The 17,373-nt window shown below is 48.1% G+C and overlaps 1 protein-coding gene across 2 annotated transcripts in view; it reads left to right on the top strand.

The window, feature by feature from the left end:
- SLC39A11 (solute carrier family 39 member 11) overlaps nucleotides 1–17,373 on the top strand; it is a 342,512-nt gene that overhangs the window by 259,776 nt on the left and 65,363 nt on the right. For both annotated transcript variants that reach the window (XM_030295448.2, XM_030295449.1), the window contains exon 7: nucleotides 15,909–15,978. In XM_030295448.2, coding sequence (XP_030151308.1) covers nucleotides 15,909–15,978 — 70 coding nt within the window. The remainder of the gene's footprint in view (nucleotides 1–15,908; nucleotides 15,979–17,373) is intronic.

Here is a 17,373-nt window from a genome sequence, read left to right as displayed (position 1 = left end):
TTAGTCTACTTAAATCCCCATACATTTATACACATATGTATGTGCACACGTAAGTACACGCACATGTATGTGCATATGTGTGTATACAGAAATATATATACATGGCTGTACATGTATTTAGGGTCAAATATATTTGACAGGCACTTCCATGAAATGCTTATAAACATGCACCAGACCTTACACTCCCCAGAATTCACTTTGGGAAATGCTATCCTAGATCTTTCTCTGCGGATTGTAGGTGAGTCAGACTCTTGACTAGAATTCTAGACAGAGCCGGGCTGACTTGAAAATATGTCCCCTATCAGACCTAACCTTAAAGGCACATCCAAAGCAGCATTCCAGAAGGAAAAGCCTGTCGATGTCAGGCAGGTAAATAAATCTGAGACTGGGCTAGATGTGAGTGTTTAGGGAGTGGTGACTCCTTCAAGGACTGGAGAGGACGCACCCTATCTAAAGGCATTCTGTGTTTAAAGCCTGTGAATCTCCTTGTAGACCAAGCTAAACTCTGCTGTGAACCCAGCACAGCCTGCGGAGCAAGGTCTTGCCGTCTTCCCCCTACTTCAGCCGCTATGAGAAGTTTCGGAATAATACAAGTTTAGGGTTGGGACAGATGTCGAATATTTGAATTTCCTGGGGCGATATCAACTGTGATGTCCCCTGAGTTTCTGTTTTGTGCTTCTGCCTAAACATGTCTGTTACACAAAGCCCTGACTCCCACGGTGCGTGGATCTGTATAAATAGCTCTGATCCCAAGGAGGACCTCCTTGCATGGAGCCAAGAGCTGGCCACCTCTGCCTTCTCTTGGCCAGTTCTGTATACCTAAGTTTGGGATGTTACGCTTTTCTTAGACGCCATATCTGAGCTAAATGTTTTCTCTCATTTTGCACCCTTTGTGATTTCTTTATCGCGTGTCTCTTGAGCATACAGTGTTCTCGATGTTGTGTTCTCTCACAGTTTTTCCTTCTGTGTCCCCACTGAAGTTGTTGATGCTCACACGGAATGGACAGTGGCAACAGCCGAGCCATGTGGCTTAGCTCTTCCCGAGGGGTTGCACGAACCCTTTAACTGACACCCGAGTGTAGTCGCTCATCCAGTTAGGAATGCGGTTATCCGCACCACGATGCATTATTTTACCTTGTTCATTTGGTATCACAAGAACCAAAACCTATGATGAAATCTGGATACATTATAATATTGTGTCCTTTGCACCCCCCTGCCCTCCTAGTTACAATCCGCCAAAAGGGTTTTGCACTTCGTTTGAAATTAACTGTTCATGAATGCCCGCTGGTTCCTCTTGACTTCCATTCCTGTTGTTTGTTTGTTTGTTTGTTGTTGTTTGATGGAGATTTGTGAACTAGACTTGTAATAATCTAGTTGTGGTTTTTTTAGCAGAGGACCACTCACAATTTCTTTGGCCGCCGTCTGCCATATTCCCCCCCTCCCCTCCATCAGCTAACTCTTAGCTCCCTGCTGCTCAGGGAGCGCCCACGTCTGTTTTGGATCTCCTTATAGAGAAAAACCAGGATTGCACGTGCCAAGTACAAGGGCAGATCCCTCCGTGGTCTGACTAAGGAGGACAGCCTGTGTGTGGGCCTCGTGACAAAGCCAGCTGGGAGGATTCTCCTGGCACCTGCCGCTCTCTCTCCGGAGTATCTTGGATCAAATCTGACATTAATTAAAAGAAGGCCTCAGGCTTTGAGCACCTTGCTAGCTGGGTTACATATTTTATTAGTTTCTGACATTTACGCTGGACTTCGAATTGGGCAAATGTTTCAAAGTGATTTATGAGACCATCCTCTACCTCTGCGTGGCTGAGCAGCACCTTGGGCAGCCAGCTGTCACTGACCTGGTGAGGGCAATGCAAGGGGACGACTGGGAAATCAGAAAGAACACCTCCAAATTAATCCTATAATTGCCATAAAAAATGTTTTTAAGTTTAAATGGATAGACTGATAAGAACATTCTAGATGAAAGGCCACCTGGGAAGTTAAATAGAAAGCAGTCCTCCAGGTCACAGACACAAAGTCAAAGATGTAAAATGGTGAGCAGGGATGCAGAGAAATAATTCTTAAGCTAAAGAAAACACACAGCCTTGCAGATTTTATTTGTTATTATTTTTGAGAGAGAGAGAGCACGAGCAGGGTAGGGGCAGAGAGAGAGAGAATCCCAAGCAAGGCTCAAACTCACCAACCATGAGACCATGACTTCAGCCAAGATCAAGAGTCAGCCACTAACCAATAGAGCCACCAGGAGCCCCCAATGTTGCAGATTTAAATGACCCACCAAATGCTGAGTATGAATGAACAGAGACCTCCCCCTCAGACAGATCTTGGTGAGATTTTAAAACTCTAAACACGAAGATGAAAAAAATTTAAGAGCTTCCAGGGGGAAAAGTCAGCTCAACTACAAGGAACTGAGAGTCAAATTAATACCAGACTTCTCAGCAGCAACACTGGATACCAGAAGGCAGTGGGACAGTGCCTTCAAGATACTGAAGAGAGGTCATTTGGGACCTAGAATTTTCTATCAGACCAAACTATTAAGTCACAGAGCAAAAAATCAAAATTATTTTTACACATGCAAGGACTCAGAAGTTTATCACCATCTATCCTGTGGGGTCACGGAGGCCCTCGAACAAAACAAGGAAGGAACACATGACATCTGAGGGAGGTTGGCATCACAAATGCTGTGTGATCTCTCTTATACGAGCTTCTCTTTTTTTTTTTAAGTTTATTTATTTATTTTGAGAAAGACAGAGAGAGAGAGAGAGAGAGAGAGAGAGAGAGATTGACCCCAAGACGGGGCAGGGCAGAGAGAGAAGGAGAGAGAGGATCCCAACCAGGCTCCATGCTGTTGGCACAGAGCCAGATGTAGGGCTTGAGAAACCATGAGATCATGACCTGAGCCAAGATCATAACCGACTGAACCACCCAGGCGCCCCCTCCTATATGAGAGTCTTAGAGGAGTCACATTCATGGAGACAAACCTGGGATGGTGGCTGATAGAGACTGGGCTGGAGGGAAAATGGGAGTTAGTGTGTAAGGAGGACCGAGTTTCAATTTTGCAGGATACAAAGAGTTCTGGAAAGACAGTAGTGGTGGGTACCCAACTGTGAATGACCTTAATGCCACTGAGCCTTAACATGGTTAAGATGTTAAATTTTATGTGATGTGTATTTACTGCCATTGAAAGAAACAAGGGGGTATTATGCTAAGTGAAATAAGTCAGAGAAAGATATCATATGTTTTCACTCATATGTGGAAATTGAGAAACTTAACAGAAGACCATGGGGGAAGGGAAGGGGAAAAAAATAGTTACAAACAGAGAAGGAGGGAAGCAAACCATAAGAGACTCTTAAATACAGAGAACAAACTGAGGGTGGATGGGGTGGGGGAGGGAGGGGGAAATGGGTGATGGGCATTGAGGAGGGCACTTGTTGGGATGAGCACTGGGTGTTGTATGTAAGTGATGAATCATGGCAATCTACCCCCAAAACTAAGAGCACACTGTATATGCTGTATGTTAGCTAACTTGACAATAAATTATATTTAAAAGTAATCATAAAAGAAACAATATAAGAAAGAGAGAAAGAAAGAAAGAAAGAAAGAAAGAAAGAAAGAAAGAAAGAAAGAAAAAGAAAAGAGAAAGGGAAGGAGGAAGTGAGGGGGGGAGGGAGGAAGGAAGGAAGGAAGGAAGGAAGGAAGGAAGGAAGGAGAAGGTATCTAATTAAGACCCAGAAGATAAGATGAACACCAGAAAGAATCCAGAAAGAATCCAATGGGACTTGATTCTTGGGACTATTTTCTGCAAATGGGAAGAATTTAAAGGCTTCTTGGGACTATCTTTCCGTCTCTTCATTTAGCAACCTGATTTGTAAAGAATATACGTTAGCACCCCACTATCATAAATTCCATTTTTATTTGGGTTGCTGTTTTCTGAGCTGGTCTGAGAACACACCTTGGGTGGAATATATCTGCAGAACAAGTACCAAATGCGATAGCTTTCATAGAGTCAAGGTGGACAGAAGGCAGAGGTGGGAAGAAAGTACACTGAATCCCTCAACCTTTCCAAGGGAGGCTCAACAGAGTAAGAAGCAATGGTTCTGTCAACTGACTATCTAAATCAAGACTGTGATACATTAGGGGCACCTGGGTGGCTCAGTCGGTTGAGCGTCCGACTTCGGCTCAGGTCACGATCTCACAGTTCATGGGTTCGAGCCCTATGTCAGGCTCTGTGCTGACAGCTCAGAGCCTGGAGCCTTGCTTCCGATTCTGTGTCTCCCTCTCTCTCTGCCCCTCCCCTGCTTACAGTCTGTCTCTCTCTCTCTCTCTCAAAAATAAATAAATATGAAAAAATTGTTTTAAAAAAGCAAATGTATTAATATTTAAAGTTATGTAAAGTTACAGTGGCACCCACTGGAGAATGAAAAGTTAGAACTTAGAAAACATACGTCGCCTCATAGGAGGGGAACTAGGGAATGGAGATTTAGATGGGGAAATGTATTACTTTAGACTTTTTTGAGCATTTTGAATGTTTTCTTCCATGTGTAGGTGTATTGCTTTGATTAAAAAGTAGTGAGTAGCATGATTTAAAATAACCATTTTTTAGGTTCAAAGTAAGAATATAAAATGAAACATTTTGATGTGCCTAAAGTCTTTTTTTTTTTAATTTTTTTTAACGTTTATTTATTTTTGAGACAGGGAGAGACAGCATGACGGGGGAGGGTCAGAGAGAGATGGAGATACAGAATCTGAAACAGGCTCCAGGCTCTGAGCTGTCAGCACAGAGCCCGACGCGGGGCTCAAACTCACAGACCGCGAGATCATGACCTGAGCCGAAGTCGGATGCTTAACCGACTGAGCCACCCAGGCGCCCCTGATGTGCCTAAAGTCTTAGGGAAAGTAAAAGGATGTTCAAATATATGGAGATGGTGGCAACAGAAATGGTGATAGTGCTAAGGAGGAGTTGAACAGGAGTCGTGGAAGGCAGCAGAGGACCGGTCTCCATGTCTCCAACAGGGCTAAGAGTATACCCATCTTATGGGGTTGTTGAAAGGACCAGATTAAAGACGGTGTCCAAATGGATGCTCTTGCTGACATTGATACCATTCTCAGCCCTTTGAGTTCCCAGTAGGAGAAGAGGCGTAATGGTCAACTAAATGAAGAAGCCCGTGTGGTGCACTATGAAAAAGAAGGAACACATAGGCTGAACGGCTCAAGAGGTGTGTGACTTTGGGCATATTGTTTGACCGCTCCGAACCCCAGTTTACCTCTCTGGAAAATACAGTAACAGTATCAATTTGGCAATCGAACTAGGGTTAAATTAGGTCAGTTTAGGTGATGAACATAGTGTACCTGGGACCGACTTTGGCTGAATTATCTAGTCTTTGGGTTGCAAGTCGCAGAGCGAGAACTCAAATGGCTTTAGGAAAATAGTGGGGGGTGGCAAGGACGTTGCCACATCTCACATACTCACAGGAAGGACAGAGCCCCAGCTGTGCTCCAGGCTTCAGGGATAAATGAAAAATAGACACAGACACTTTGCTTTATCCATCGCTGCTTCTTGTCACATGCCGGCTACACCGTCTCCTTCTGTAGACCAGCTTCTCCTACGCGATACAGAATGAGGATAATGATGGCTCCTGACCTTCCCTTCCTTTGGCTGCCTGGCACTCTTCCTACTCCATGGAAAAATCCCAGCTCTCACTTCGCCCACTTGACCAAGTGCCCAGTCAGCCGTGGCCAGGAGGACAGGTCCGTGCAGGATGGCCATGACCACAGAGGGCCCACCCTGAGGAGCCCGGAAGCCACCGCTGGGTGCACGGCGATCACAGGGCTGGGGCAGAGAGGGCAGACACCATTTTCCTCCTCTGTTGACATCCTTGTGAAATGCTACTGCTCCCTCTAAGGAAAATACTACTCCCCACTGCCCCCGCCCCACCTCGCCCAGTACAGTCATTGTATTATAGTGCTGGCCATCAGTGTAGCGAAACACAACAGTGCTGAGACATCAACAGCTGTTTCTTGCCTGGCTTTTAGAAATACTTTGGTGGTGGAGGGCTTGGGTGATTCAGTCGGTCGAGCATCCAACTCGTGATTTCGGCTCAGGTCATGATCTTAACGATTCATGTGTTTGAGCCCCGCATCGGGCTCTGAGCTGACAGTACAGAGCCTACCTTAGATTCTGTCTCCCTTTCTCCCTGCCCCTCCCCATCCCCTTCTCTCTTGAAAATAATAAAAAAAAAAAAAAAAGAAGAAGAAATACTTTGGTGGGAGTTGGGTACGGGGAATGGTAAATTGAACCTGTGCCTTAGGTCATTCATCATTCTAAGAGAACTGCCAGCGTCTAATTTTGTTCGTAAGTCCTTCAAGGGGGGTAAAAAAAATTCTTTCCTCCCGGTTTCTTTTGGCCCTCAAGTCCACAGGAGTCACAGAACCATGAATCAGTCCCCCTCATACCTCCAGAACCGTCCAGCTTTCAGGCCTGTCCCAAAGCTGGCTGTACCCCATGCGTGGGCTGTGGGGGAGGAGGCAGGCAGGTGGACCAGCTCACAGCTCACTCACAAGACAGCCTGCCCCAGGCTGCCTGTCCCTGCAGCTCGGCAGCTCCGTCCTCCTGGGACCAAGACTGCAGTGACCAGTGACTCTTCATGCTGAACCCCAGGGAGGACCAGCAGGTGCCAGCTACCACCTGAGGGCTTCAAGGTCCCTGGGCAGGGTAATTCCCACGGAGTACAGAATGGGTGACAGCAGCATGCCGCTGGGGGACAGCCGACTCCCTGCTCCCCTCGCTTTGCTTTGTCCCAGGAATCCCGTCTTTTTGTGGAGAAGAGCGTCCTTTTCATGAAGCCTCGAGAAGCTGGGCTGTTAGGGGTGTGTGTGTGTGTGTGTGTGTGTGTGTGTGTGTGTGTGTGAGCTACAGGCATTTTCAGTGAGGCAGGTTCTCTGGCTGAATTCCTGCTATGGCTTCCTTCCAGTGGTTGGTGAACTATGAGCAGGGACGGTGCCACGGGGTGGCTTTGGCCATGCTTGGCCATGCTTTCCTCTCTTTCCTGGAACCCTGTCCCACCTCAGAGCAGTTGTCACCACCTGGGAGATTGAGATCGGGGGTGGGAAGCTTCAGCATGCAGCGTGGTGCCGGGGGGGGGGGGGCTCCCCATTGCCTGGGGGGATGGGCGCCACTGAACAGAAACTCCACCTGCAGCCCTGGCTTCAAATAAGCCCATCATCGCAGGGTACACTTGTATTGGGAAAATAATTCTATAGAGGCCACACTTTTGACCGCCTAGGATCCATTGTCCCGCCTCTTCATGGTCGTAGAGTTTCTTGGGTTTTCAATGCTTCCTAAATCTCAGAAGGATTTGTTGGTAAATTATAGAACAGAAACTTGTGCACTTAAATAGTGTGAATTTGTCAGATTCAAGCACCTGGATGCTCCTCTGCACACCGGGGCCTCTGCAAGTGGGGAGAGGGAGCTCGGTGACCAGGTGCTTGGAGAGCAGAGACCATGATGCTTCTCTGGCCCCCCCTACCACACCTGGTCTGGCCCTCTACTGCACCTGGTCTGACCCCCCCCCCCCAACCACACTTGATCTGCCCCCCCCACACACACACACACCTGGCCTGGCCCCTCCACCACACCTGGTCTGGCCCCCCCCCCCACACCTGGCATGTCCCTGGGCCTGCAAGTTTATCCTTTACCTGGAGGGCAAGCTGCGCTGTGGCCAGAGTGGCACATGGTAAAGGGGAGCTGGCTAGAGTCCCGAGTCTGGGCATGAAGCAGGACTTGTGGGCTGGAATTGCCCAGCATTTTCTGTACCAGCAAAGGCATTCCCTTCCTTTTTTCTCCACGGGAACACAGGGATCTGATCTTTGTCTGGTTGCTGAAAACTGAAGCAAATTGAAATTGACTCTTGGATGTGGATATTCAACAAGATGCCTTCACTTGTTTAAAGATGTGGCTGAGTCATCCGTCCTCCTTTCTACCAACAAGGAGATGCCTCCTTCTCTGCCGTCTGCTGGGGTTGGAGGCGGCAAGGACCACAGGACAGTAGTTCCTTCGGGTCCTTCGCTGGAACCCAACTGGAGACAGTAGACTATGCCAAAAAAAGCACACTTGCAAATGTTAATTAGGGAGTGTTTATTTTAATTAGAGGGAGATCCATGATGGAATATCTTTACTTATGAACATCTCTTAATAAGGTCTTAAGACATGCCTATTGACACTGATAAGAATTTGAGCTCGATTCATCTCTCCTGGAACACCTGTCTTTCCCAACAGTTGACTTTACCCAATACAAATAGCAGGGCTAGTAATCCATATTAGAAAGTGTGTCCAACTACTTTTTCAAAAAATAACACTAAGTAGATCATTTTTATCCTTTATGGGGTGTTTGCCAGACCCCACAGGGATTCTGTGGCAATACCTGGCTGGTTGTACCAACATCTCATTTAATATGATCAGAGATCCTGCCTTGCTGCTTTCCCTTCTTGCTGGAAATCTGCATGTGGCCAATGACAGGCCAAGTGGGGGAACCAGTATATTGTGGGCCAGTCTCCCCAGAAGGCCCAGCCAAGTTGTGGGTTCAGAGTAGAAATAAAGACAGCAGGCATGTCCACGCCAGATGGGTGAACCCTCCCGACAGCCAAAAGCAAGTCCTTATGGCCAGGAAATCCCTCCCATAGTGTGATGTGACACTGCCTCCTCATCCAGCATGTCACACCCCTCCCAGCCCAGGGACAGTGCCCAGATGGGCAGGAGCAGGGGAGGAATCAAAACTGGGCTCTCCTAGCATCCTTGAAGGCTCCCATTGCCACTGGGGGTGGGCATGCCCCCTTCCTCACGGCCCCCATTGCCCACACGGTCCCCTCCAGCCACAGATGCCCCAAGATGGTTATATTGCTATTTTTTAAAATAAATAACCCATGAGGACCTGGGAACATATAAGTGGCAGCTTGGCCTCGCTCTAGGACTGAGCCCCTATTTAATGTTGAAGCATCATGTGTCCACAAGGGCCAACACAAGGCCACCGTCTCCATTCTTTTCAATCCCGCCTATCACCACATCCATGGTCATCCCTGCCTGGGAGGCAGCTCAGCAGGGGCAAAGGCCACTTTTCTCCCAGGGAAGGAGTATTTTCAACCCCCGTTCAGTGAGGTATGTCATACGTTTCAAGAACCTCCTCCCTCAAGGTAATGTGTCCCCTTTGTCTGAATCCCTCCAGCTGCAATATGAGTCATTTTTCTCTTGTTCGGTCCTCAGTAGAGATGAGAACAAGTAAGTTGTCCTCTTTCACCTCATTTCTCCACCTTTGGGATTTGCTGTTGGTGGTGCTGGTGGCAGCAGCTGTTTGTTTGTTTGTTTGTTTTTTTAAGATTTTATTATTTAAAAACATTTTTTAATGTTTTTAATGTTTATTTTTGAGAGAGAGAGAGAGAGAGCGAGAGAGAGAGAGAGAGAGAGAGTAGGGGAGGGGCAGAGAGAGAGGGAGACATAGAATCTGAAACGGGCACCAGGCTCCGAGCTGTCAGTACAGAGCCCCATGCGGGACTCGAACCCATGAATCACAAGATCATGACCTGAGCTGAAGTCGGATGCTTAACTGACTGAGCTACCTAGGCGCCCCTCCAAAAAAATTTTTAATATATTTAAATTCAAGTTAGTTAACATATAGTGTAATATTGGTTTCAGGAGTAGGACTCAGTGATTCATCACTTAACATTTAATACCCAGTGCTCATCTCAGCAAGTGCCCTCCTTAATGCCCATCCCCTATTTAGTCCATTCCCCCCACTCCCTCTAGCAACCCTCAGTTTGTTCTCAGTATTTAAGAGTCTCTCATGGTTTGTCTCCCTCTTTCTTTTTATCTTATGTTTCCTTCCCTTCCTTTATGTTCATCTGTTTTGTTTCTTAAATTCCACATATTAATGGAATCATATGATATTTATCTTTCTCTGATTGACATATTTCGCTTGGCATAATACACTCTAGTTCCATCCACATTGTTGCACATGGCAAGATTTCATTCTTTTTGATCACTGAGTAATATTCCATTGTATATATATACCACATCTTCTTTATCCATTCATTAATCGATGGACATTTAGGCTCTTTCCATAATTTGGCTATTGTTGAACTTTTTAAAAAAAATATTTACTTGAGAGAGAGAGAGCGCACAACCAGGGGAGGGGCACAGAGAGAGGGAGACACAGAATCCAAAGCAGGCTCCAGGCTCTGCGCTGTCAGCACAGAGCCCAACACGGGCTGGAACTCATGAACTATGAGATCATGACCTGAGCCGAAGTCCAGCACTTAACCCAATGAGCCACCCAGGCGCTCCTCTTGTTGAAATTTTTAAGTAGTCTTTACACCCAAGAGATTACTTGGCTAATCTCTTACTTGGGGCTCAAACTCACAACTCTGAGATCAAGAGTCACACACTCTACCGAATGAGCCAGCCAGGAGCCCCCACAGCCAGGTTTAATATTAAGCCCCCACAGGCTGTGAGCTGCTGTCTTAAATTTAATACTTTTTGAATCGAGGGGAAAAAGTCATAACATCCCTCATTTCCTTCATGGCCATTGTGTTGACCTTCTCTAAATGGCTTTTGGCTGTAATGTCTAGAACCGATAGCAAGGACGCTTAAACCAGAGACCCAGCTAGAGCATTGAAAGTTGAGTAATCAGGAGATCCCATGGCCCCTGCATGACCACCCTGAGATGCAAAGAAGGAACAGCAGAGGCAGTGGCTGGAGAACCGAGGCTTCCCATCAGCACATTAAGTGACAGACTGAGGGTTTAGTTCACTGCCCCCCAGTGTGAAAGCCACCCAAGAGGAATGTAATCATGAGCTGTGGTGAGAGAGTGACAGAGCCCAGGACAGGGAGATGAGACCCCCCCACAGTCTTTAGCCCTGGCCTGAGTGCCCCAGACACCCAAATCTGTATTTCAGAAGGCTCTGTCTTGCTGAGACCATCTGACAGCCGGGCCCACATGGAGAGGAGCATAACCAGGTAGGGAGAGGTGGGGTGTCCCCACAGCAGCTCAGCTGAACCAGTAACCACATTTCTCCTGACCCCATGCTGGCTTTCCCTCCCATCCCCCATGTGACCTGACACCATGAATGTCAGGCAGAGCTGAAATGTCACCTACGTCAACTGTTTTGGAGGCTGGCAAGGTCTCTTGGAGAAGACCTGTGAACTATTCCCCTCCCCTCACCATGCCCTTAAAAACAAAGGAATAGTAGGGGCGCCTGGGTGGCTCAGTCCAGCTAAATGTCTGACTCCGGCTCAGGTCGTGATCTCACAGTTTGTGGATTTGAGCCCCGAGTCAGGCTCTCTGCTGACCGCTCAGAGCCTGGCGTCTGCTTCAGATTCTGTGTCTCCCTTTCTCTGCCCACTGCCCCCCCCACCGCCACTAGCACTCTGTCTCTCAAAAATAAATGTTAAAAAATTAAAAAGGAAACAACAACAAAGAAATGGCTAGCCCTCAATGGAAAAAGAAAATATTAGTTGCTATGGTCCGAACGTTCGTATCCTTCCCCACATTCATACACTGAAATCCTGCCCCCCAAGGTGATGATATCAGGAGGTTGAAGATGGGAACCCAGGGATTAGAGTCTGTTACAGAGGCTTAATAAAGGTCCCTCGCCCTTCACCACGTCAGGACATGGCAAGAAGGTGCGTCTGTGAACCCGGAAGGAGGCTCTCACCAGACACCCCGTCTGCCAGCATCTTGGCCTCGGACTTTCAGCCTCCAGAACTGTTGAGAAATGGATTCGTGTTAGTTATTAGCCACCCGGGTTATGGTATTTGGTTATAGCAGCCGGAGCAGGCCAAGACACTAGTTTTTAACTGCTCATTTTCCTACCATCTACTTAAACTCTTAGAGCGTTCTAGAATAGTTTAAAAACGCTTCCCCTCGATGGGAAGCCAGTGGTTCTCAACCGGCCACGATATTTCCCCAGGGGACATTAGGCAGTGCCCGGAGACATTTTTGACTAGCACCCCTCATGGGGAGGGGGCGTGGCCAGCATCTAGTGGGCAGAGGCCAGGGATGCGGCTCAACGTCCTAAGATGTCTAGGCCGGCCTCGTACAAGACAGTGTCCGTAGCGAGAAAGCCTTCCCCGAGCACATCATCCTGTACGCGAAGCATCGTTATCCTCCTTCCATTTCTAGAGGAACCTTAAATAACATACCGGACCTGAGCCGTAGCCTTTTTGTTATTCTTCTCCCCGGTGGGGGACAAGATGGGATGGAGACACAGGAGGGTGGGGAGATGGAGGGAGGGACGCACACGCACCTGCCGTCCAACCCCGCAGGAGGGCGGCGGGGGCGGCCTGGGCTTTCTGAGCCTATTCTCCGGCTTGACTTGTCCTCAGGACGCTGCCTCGCCCACCATCTATCTGCCAGATGCGCCACTACAGATCTGGGATTTATCTTCTCTCTCTTTGCACCCGAGTTAATGGCAGTGGCTGTGAAAAGAGGCAGCGGCTCACTGATAATATTCCAGTCACTTGGGTTTCTTCTCTTAATTACCTTCCTAATTTGCACTTTTGGTGGAACACCTGGGGTGTGAGCACCAGTCGGCAATTTTTTCCTCTGCTCCTTCTCCACCCAGCGGGTTCTTTCTGCCATCTGTTGATCTTAAATATCTGCCTTAATTCTTTTATTTATGTTCTTTCCGCACGTGTAATTTATCTTGGTCTCTCATTAGCTTCTCTGCCAGGCTCTATTCCACCTTCGGATGAGGTAGCAATTGCATTTCTTTCCCCATCACCTGCCCTTCCCCTGGCGGTGGGAAACTGCTTGCCCCCCCCTCCCCCCCCAGGACACAGCTTATGCTTTTGGAGCAGAGAGGAGGGACCCGCTTCATGTGCAGATCATCACAGAATGTTCCGCACTGTTGGCCCAGGTACAGGGTGGGGGCAGAGGGACTATGCATTCACTGCTCCAAACCCCTTCAGAGTACGGATTCGGATGCCAGCTCTTGCCACCCACACCTGGGAGAAAGCCACAAGTGCAGGTTGGCAAACGGGGGGTGGGGGGAGTGGGGGACCTGGCTCTGCTGCTCGGGCTGCGTGCGTCCCTTTGGGCAGACGCTATTTTTTCCTGCCTTAACTGGTTACTCCCCTGCCCAACCTCCCAGAGCTACTGTGAGTCCAAGTGTTGGGGCTTTTGCTAAATAACCAGAAGGGGTTAGTTCGCTGATTAATATGGGTCCTGTTGCTCTGGGCTGCACTATCGTTTACGTTAAAGTGACTGATTAGAGCAAAATCTTTAACAAAAGAGCCAACCAGCTGTTGTTTATACTTTAGGAAAGCACATTTTTTTTTTTCAAAGGAAGGGAGATGCCCCTCTGATGTTATAAAACACCGCTTAGTCCCTCCCCAGCTTTGGACACCTCTCCCCAGTGGGTCAGGGCTCCCTGGTGAAGTTCTTTGACTTGGAGACCCGCAGTCACCGCTGAGAGCCGGCTGAGGGCTTGGCTGTTTGGGCACAAAACAAGAATGAGGACAGCAGCTTTGGAAACACTGGAGTCTCTGAGGGTAGGGGACTGGCCAAATGGAAGAAGCGTCGGAGATGTCCTCCAGCTTTCTGATCTCATGACCGCGGGCACCGGCAGCTACTGTGATTCAGATTCTGTGTCTCCCTCTCTCTCTCTGCCCCTCCCCTGCTCACAAGAGACCACAGCTCTGTCTCTCTGTCCCTCAAAAATGAATAAATGTTAAAAAAAATTTTTTATTTTATTTTTTATTTTTTTTTAACGTTTATTTATTTTTGAGACAGAGAGAGACACAGCATGAATGGGGGAGGGGCAGAGAGAGAGAGGGAGACACAGAATCGGAAGCAGGCTCCAGGCTCTGAGCCATCAGCCCAGAGCCCGACGCGGGGCTCCAACTCGCGGACCGCGAGATCATGACCTGAGCTGAAGTCGGAAGCTGAACTGACTGAGCCACCCAGGCGCCCCAAAATTTCTTTTTTTTAAAGGCGCCTGGGTGGCTCAGTCGGTTAAGCATCCAACTTCGGCTCTGGTCATGATCTCATGGTCTGTGAGTTCCAGCCCCGCATTGGGCTCTGGGCTGACGGCTCGGAGCCTGGAGCCTGCTTCGGATTCTGTGTCTCCCTCTCTCTCGGCCCCTCCCCTGCTCGCACTCTGTCTCTCTCTCTCTCTCTCTCTCTCTCTCTCTCTCTCTCAAAAATGAATAAATGTAAAAAAAAAATTTAGAATTTACATCAGGAGCCTTAACAATTATATAAAAATAAATCAGTCTTTAAAGCCTCGATCCTGAAACATGCGGTTGCTCTGGTGGTGTTGATTGCCTGGCCACTTTGGCCCCAGAGCCTGTTGGACGCAGTATCTCAGGGGCTTCTCTGCAGCCGGCTCTGGAGTGTGCTAGGCATGCTGGGAGGGTGCTGTCTGCCATCTGGTTTTGGAAAAACCTCCCCCCCCCACACCACCCCCCACCCCAACCAAACCGATAACTTCTGAGCCTGGCAGTGGCCCAAGAGTCATGCCACGTGATCTCTGGGGTTTCCTCTACCTCTAAAGTCCTAGGATTCTGTATCCCACCATTGGTCATTATGAGGAATATGGGAAGATACTTGGAGGAGCATGAGAATCCCAAATTCTCAACCAGCAACCCCCATAGGGTCCCCACAGGAGATTGAAGCACAAAGGGTAAGGTGAGGGAAGAAAAGAGCCCTTTAGGCCTTAGCAGGGTGTTCGGACTCCAAACCCCATTGTGGTCCCTCGGTGAACCAGACTAGATAATGGGTGAGCTCTTACCCTTTCACGTGGGACAAGCGTGAGCAGCTCTTTTTTCTCCAGGTGCCTCCTAGAATCCTAGCATCCTTGGCCCACCCCAACTAAAAAGGACACAAAGGATAAAAAGAGGTGTTTCAGAGAGGCGGTGAATCCCAAAAGAAGACAAGCCCTTCTTACTCAGTGGATTTTTCCCTCTTCCCTCTTTATAACAAAAAAGTTCCTCCTGGCCCCAAAAGCCGTTGGTCTTGATTCTGACCAGTATTGGTAGGTCTCTTTCCTGTTATGATTCAGGGGATCTTTAAACTGTCCCACACATACCAGAAAATGTCTTAACATTATGGTTCTACCCCACTGGTCCCAGGCCACTGGACCATTTTTCTGTAATCTTTCCTTCTCCATCAGATACTTGTAGACAAGCAGTGTTCTTCCACATTTGATCAAAGTCAGAGTGTTGGTAGCCTTGGCAGGCTTACTAGTCCTTCTGGAGAGGACTTGGGGAATCATCTTGTCCATCCCTAAGCTTAAGCTAGACTGTAGCCACACCATCTCAGAGTAGACTGTAACAGTCTACCATTTCAAGATGGCCCCTCAAATGTCTGGGAAGACATCATTGGGCCCCTGCACCAATCTCGGACTTCTTGTTGCGTGAGCTAAATAAAACCCTATGTGTTTAGCTTAGGAGCCCGTCATCAATCTCTTTCAGTAAAGGGCCAGACAGTAAATATTGTAGGTCTTTGGGCCATATGTTCTCTATCACAACTACTCATCTCTGCTGATGTAGCGCAAAAGCAGCCACAGACAACTTGTCAACAAATTAAGCATGGCAGTGTGCCAATAAAACTTTATTTGTGAACACTAAAATTATATAACTTTCATGTGTCATGAAATACTATTCTTTCTTTGATTTTTTTTCCAGTTATTTAAAAACGTAAACGTCGTTCTTAGCTTTCAGGCCATACCAAAATAGGCAGTGGGCTGAATTTGGCCCTCAGACCATTGCCAGCCAACCCCAGGTTTAAACTCCACAGTTATGTGGGTTTTCTGTTACTGGCAGCCTAATGCGGTCTCACCTGACATAGCGATGGTAATGAACCTTGTTCGAAAATTGCTTCTAACCCTTCATGCTTTTTTATTCCATTTCAGAGGGTCTTGCTGTTGGCGTCGGATTTGGGGCTGTGGAAAAGACGGCATCCGCCACCTTCGAGAGTGCCAGGTAAGCCAGCACCTGCTCCCTAGAGCCTGGCACCGTACCCAGTGGTGCTCTGGAAATGCTTATTACCTCGGTGGGCACCCATGGCCCCAGAGGGCCAAGACTGGTGGAAGTTGGTGGGGGAGGTCAGGTGAAGCTTGCCTGAGAGAGGGGTTCCATCAAACAAGCTGGTTTATGCCGTTTGTCAGATGAGCTATCTAATGGGTAACCGCTTTGAAAACACAACATGGAAATAATCGTCTGCGTTCTCCAAATCCTTTAAATGTATAAAGACTAAAGACAAAAAAAAAAAAAAATTAACAAAGCCAGCAACTGATGCTCTCAACTGCTCCCTCTTTTTGAAGCCGCTCCTTTCTCTTTCCGGACCCTGCGCTCTCCTGGTTTCCCCCCACTTCCTGTTCCTCTACAGATTCTTCTGTGGGCTTCTTGTCCTGCGACCCTCTCTGAAATGTTGATGTTGCCTGGGATCCATCTCTGGGGCATCATTTCTTCTCACTTAGTGTACTCTCCTTGGGGAATCTCCTCCATTCCCGAGACTTTATTTCCCATGCATTTGCTGGTGATGCCAATGTTGATCTTCAGCCTAGACTGTTTTCTGGAACTTACACCTACGGGTCCAGCTACCTTGCAGACATCTCCACTCAAATGTTTTTCAGGATCCCCACGCTCAGCATTTCCAAAGTTGAGCTTATTGTCTCCTGCTGCCATCCTGCAAAAACCTGTCCTTCCTCCAGGGTTCCCCATCACCCCCTTGCACCCGGTTGCCCAAACCAAACTCACTGCTATCCTTGACTCCTCATGTCCATAGACAGTCTTTCTGCAGACAATCTGTGCCTTCTAAGTTCTTCTTCTCTTCTACCTCCCTGGCCCCACACAGGGCCTAGGCAAGGCTATCGTCTCGGGACCACGGAGGCTTATGGCTTATCCTGTAGCCATAATGGAGATGTGTTCTACGTGGTCCCTTGTGCCTACAGGACCGTGAATACTACAGCCTTGGGCTGGAGGAGAGCAGGGAGGAGCCTTCCATCCAAGGGTGGCAAACTCAGGTGCCTTCAGAAGACTAAGGGGCAAGAAATTGAGTGGAGACCATCCTGGGGTGGAGACAGTTAGGAACAGTGAGGACAGAGGTGAACCTCAACTGGGCAGCACATGCACTATCTCAAGGCACAATTATTTTAAAAATATGATTCATGTTCAAGAGATGGTCCCGGGGGCCACTGGTTTCTGACCCCTGCATCTAGCTCATTTCTCTGCCTTCTTACCTACTTTTTCCCCCTGTGGCAGTGGCCCCACCTCCTTCAGTGATCGACCTGGTTTCTATTCCCCTGCTTGTCAGGAACTCATTTCTCACAGAGCCCCTTTCCCGCCCTCCCTCGGCTGCTGAACTTATGTGAGGCC

Source organism: Lynx canadensis, chromosome E1, assembly GCF_007474595.2.
Source record: "Lynx canadensis isolate LIC74 chromosome E1, mLynCan4.pri.v2, whole genome shotgun sequence".
NCBI classification, from domain to species: domain Eukaryota; kingdom Metazoa; phylum Chordata; class Mammalia; order Carnivora; family Felidae; genus Lynx; species Lynx canadensis.
The sequence above is the reverse complement of the archived record's forward strand: the minus strand, read 5'-3'. Positions and strand labels throughout refer to the sequence as shown.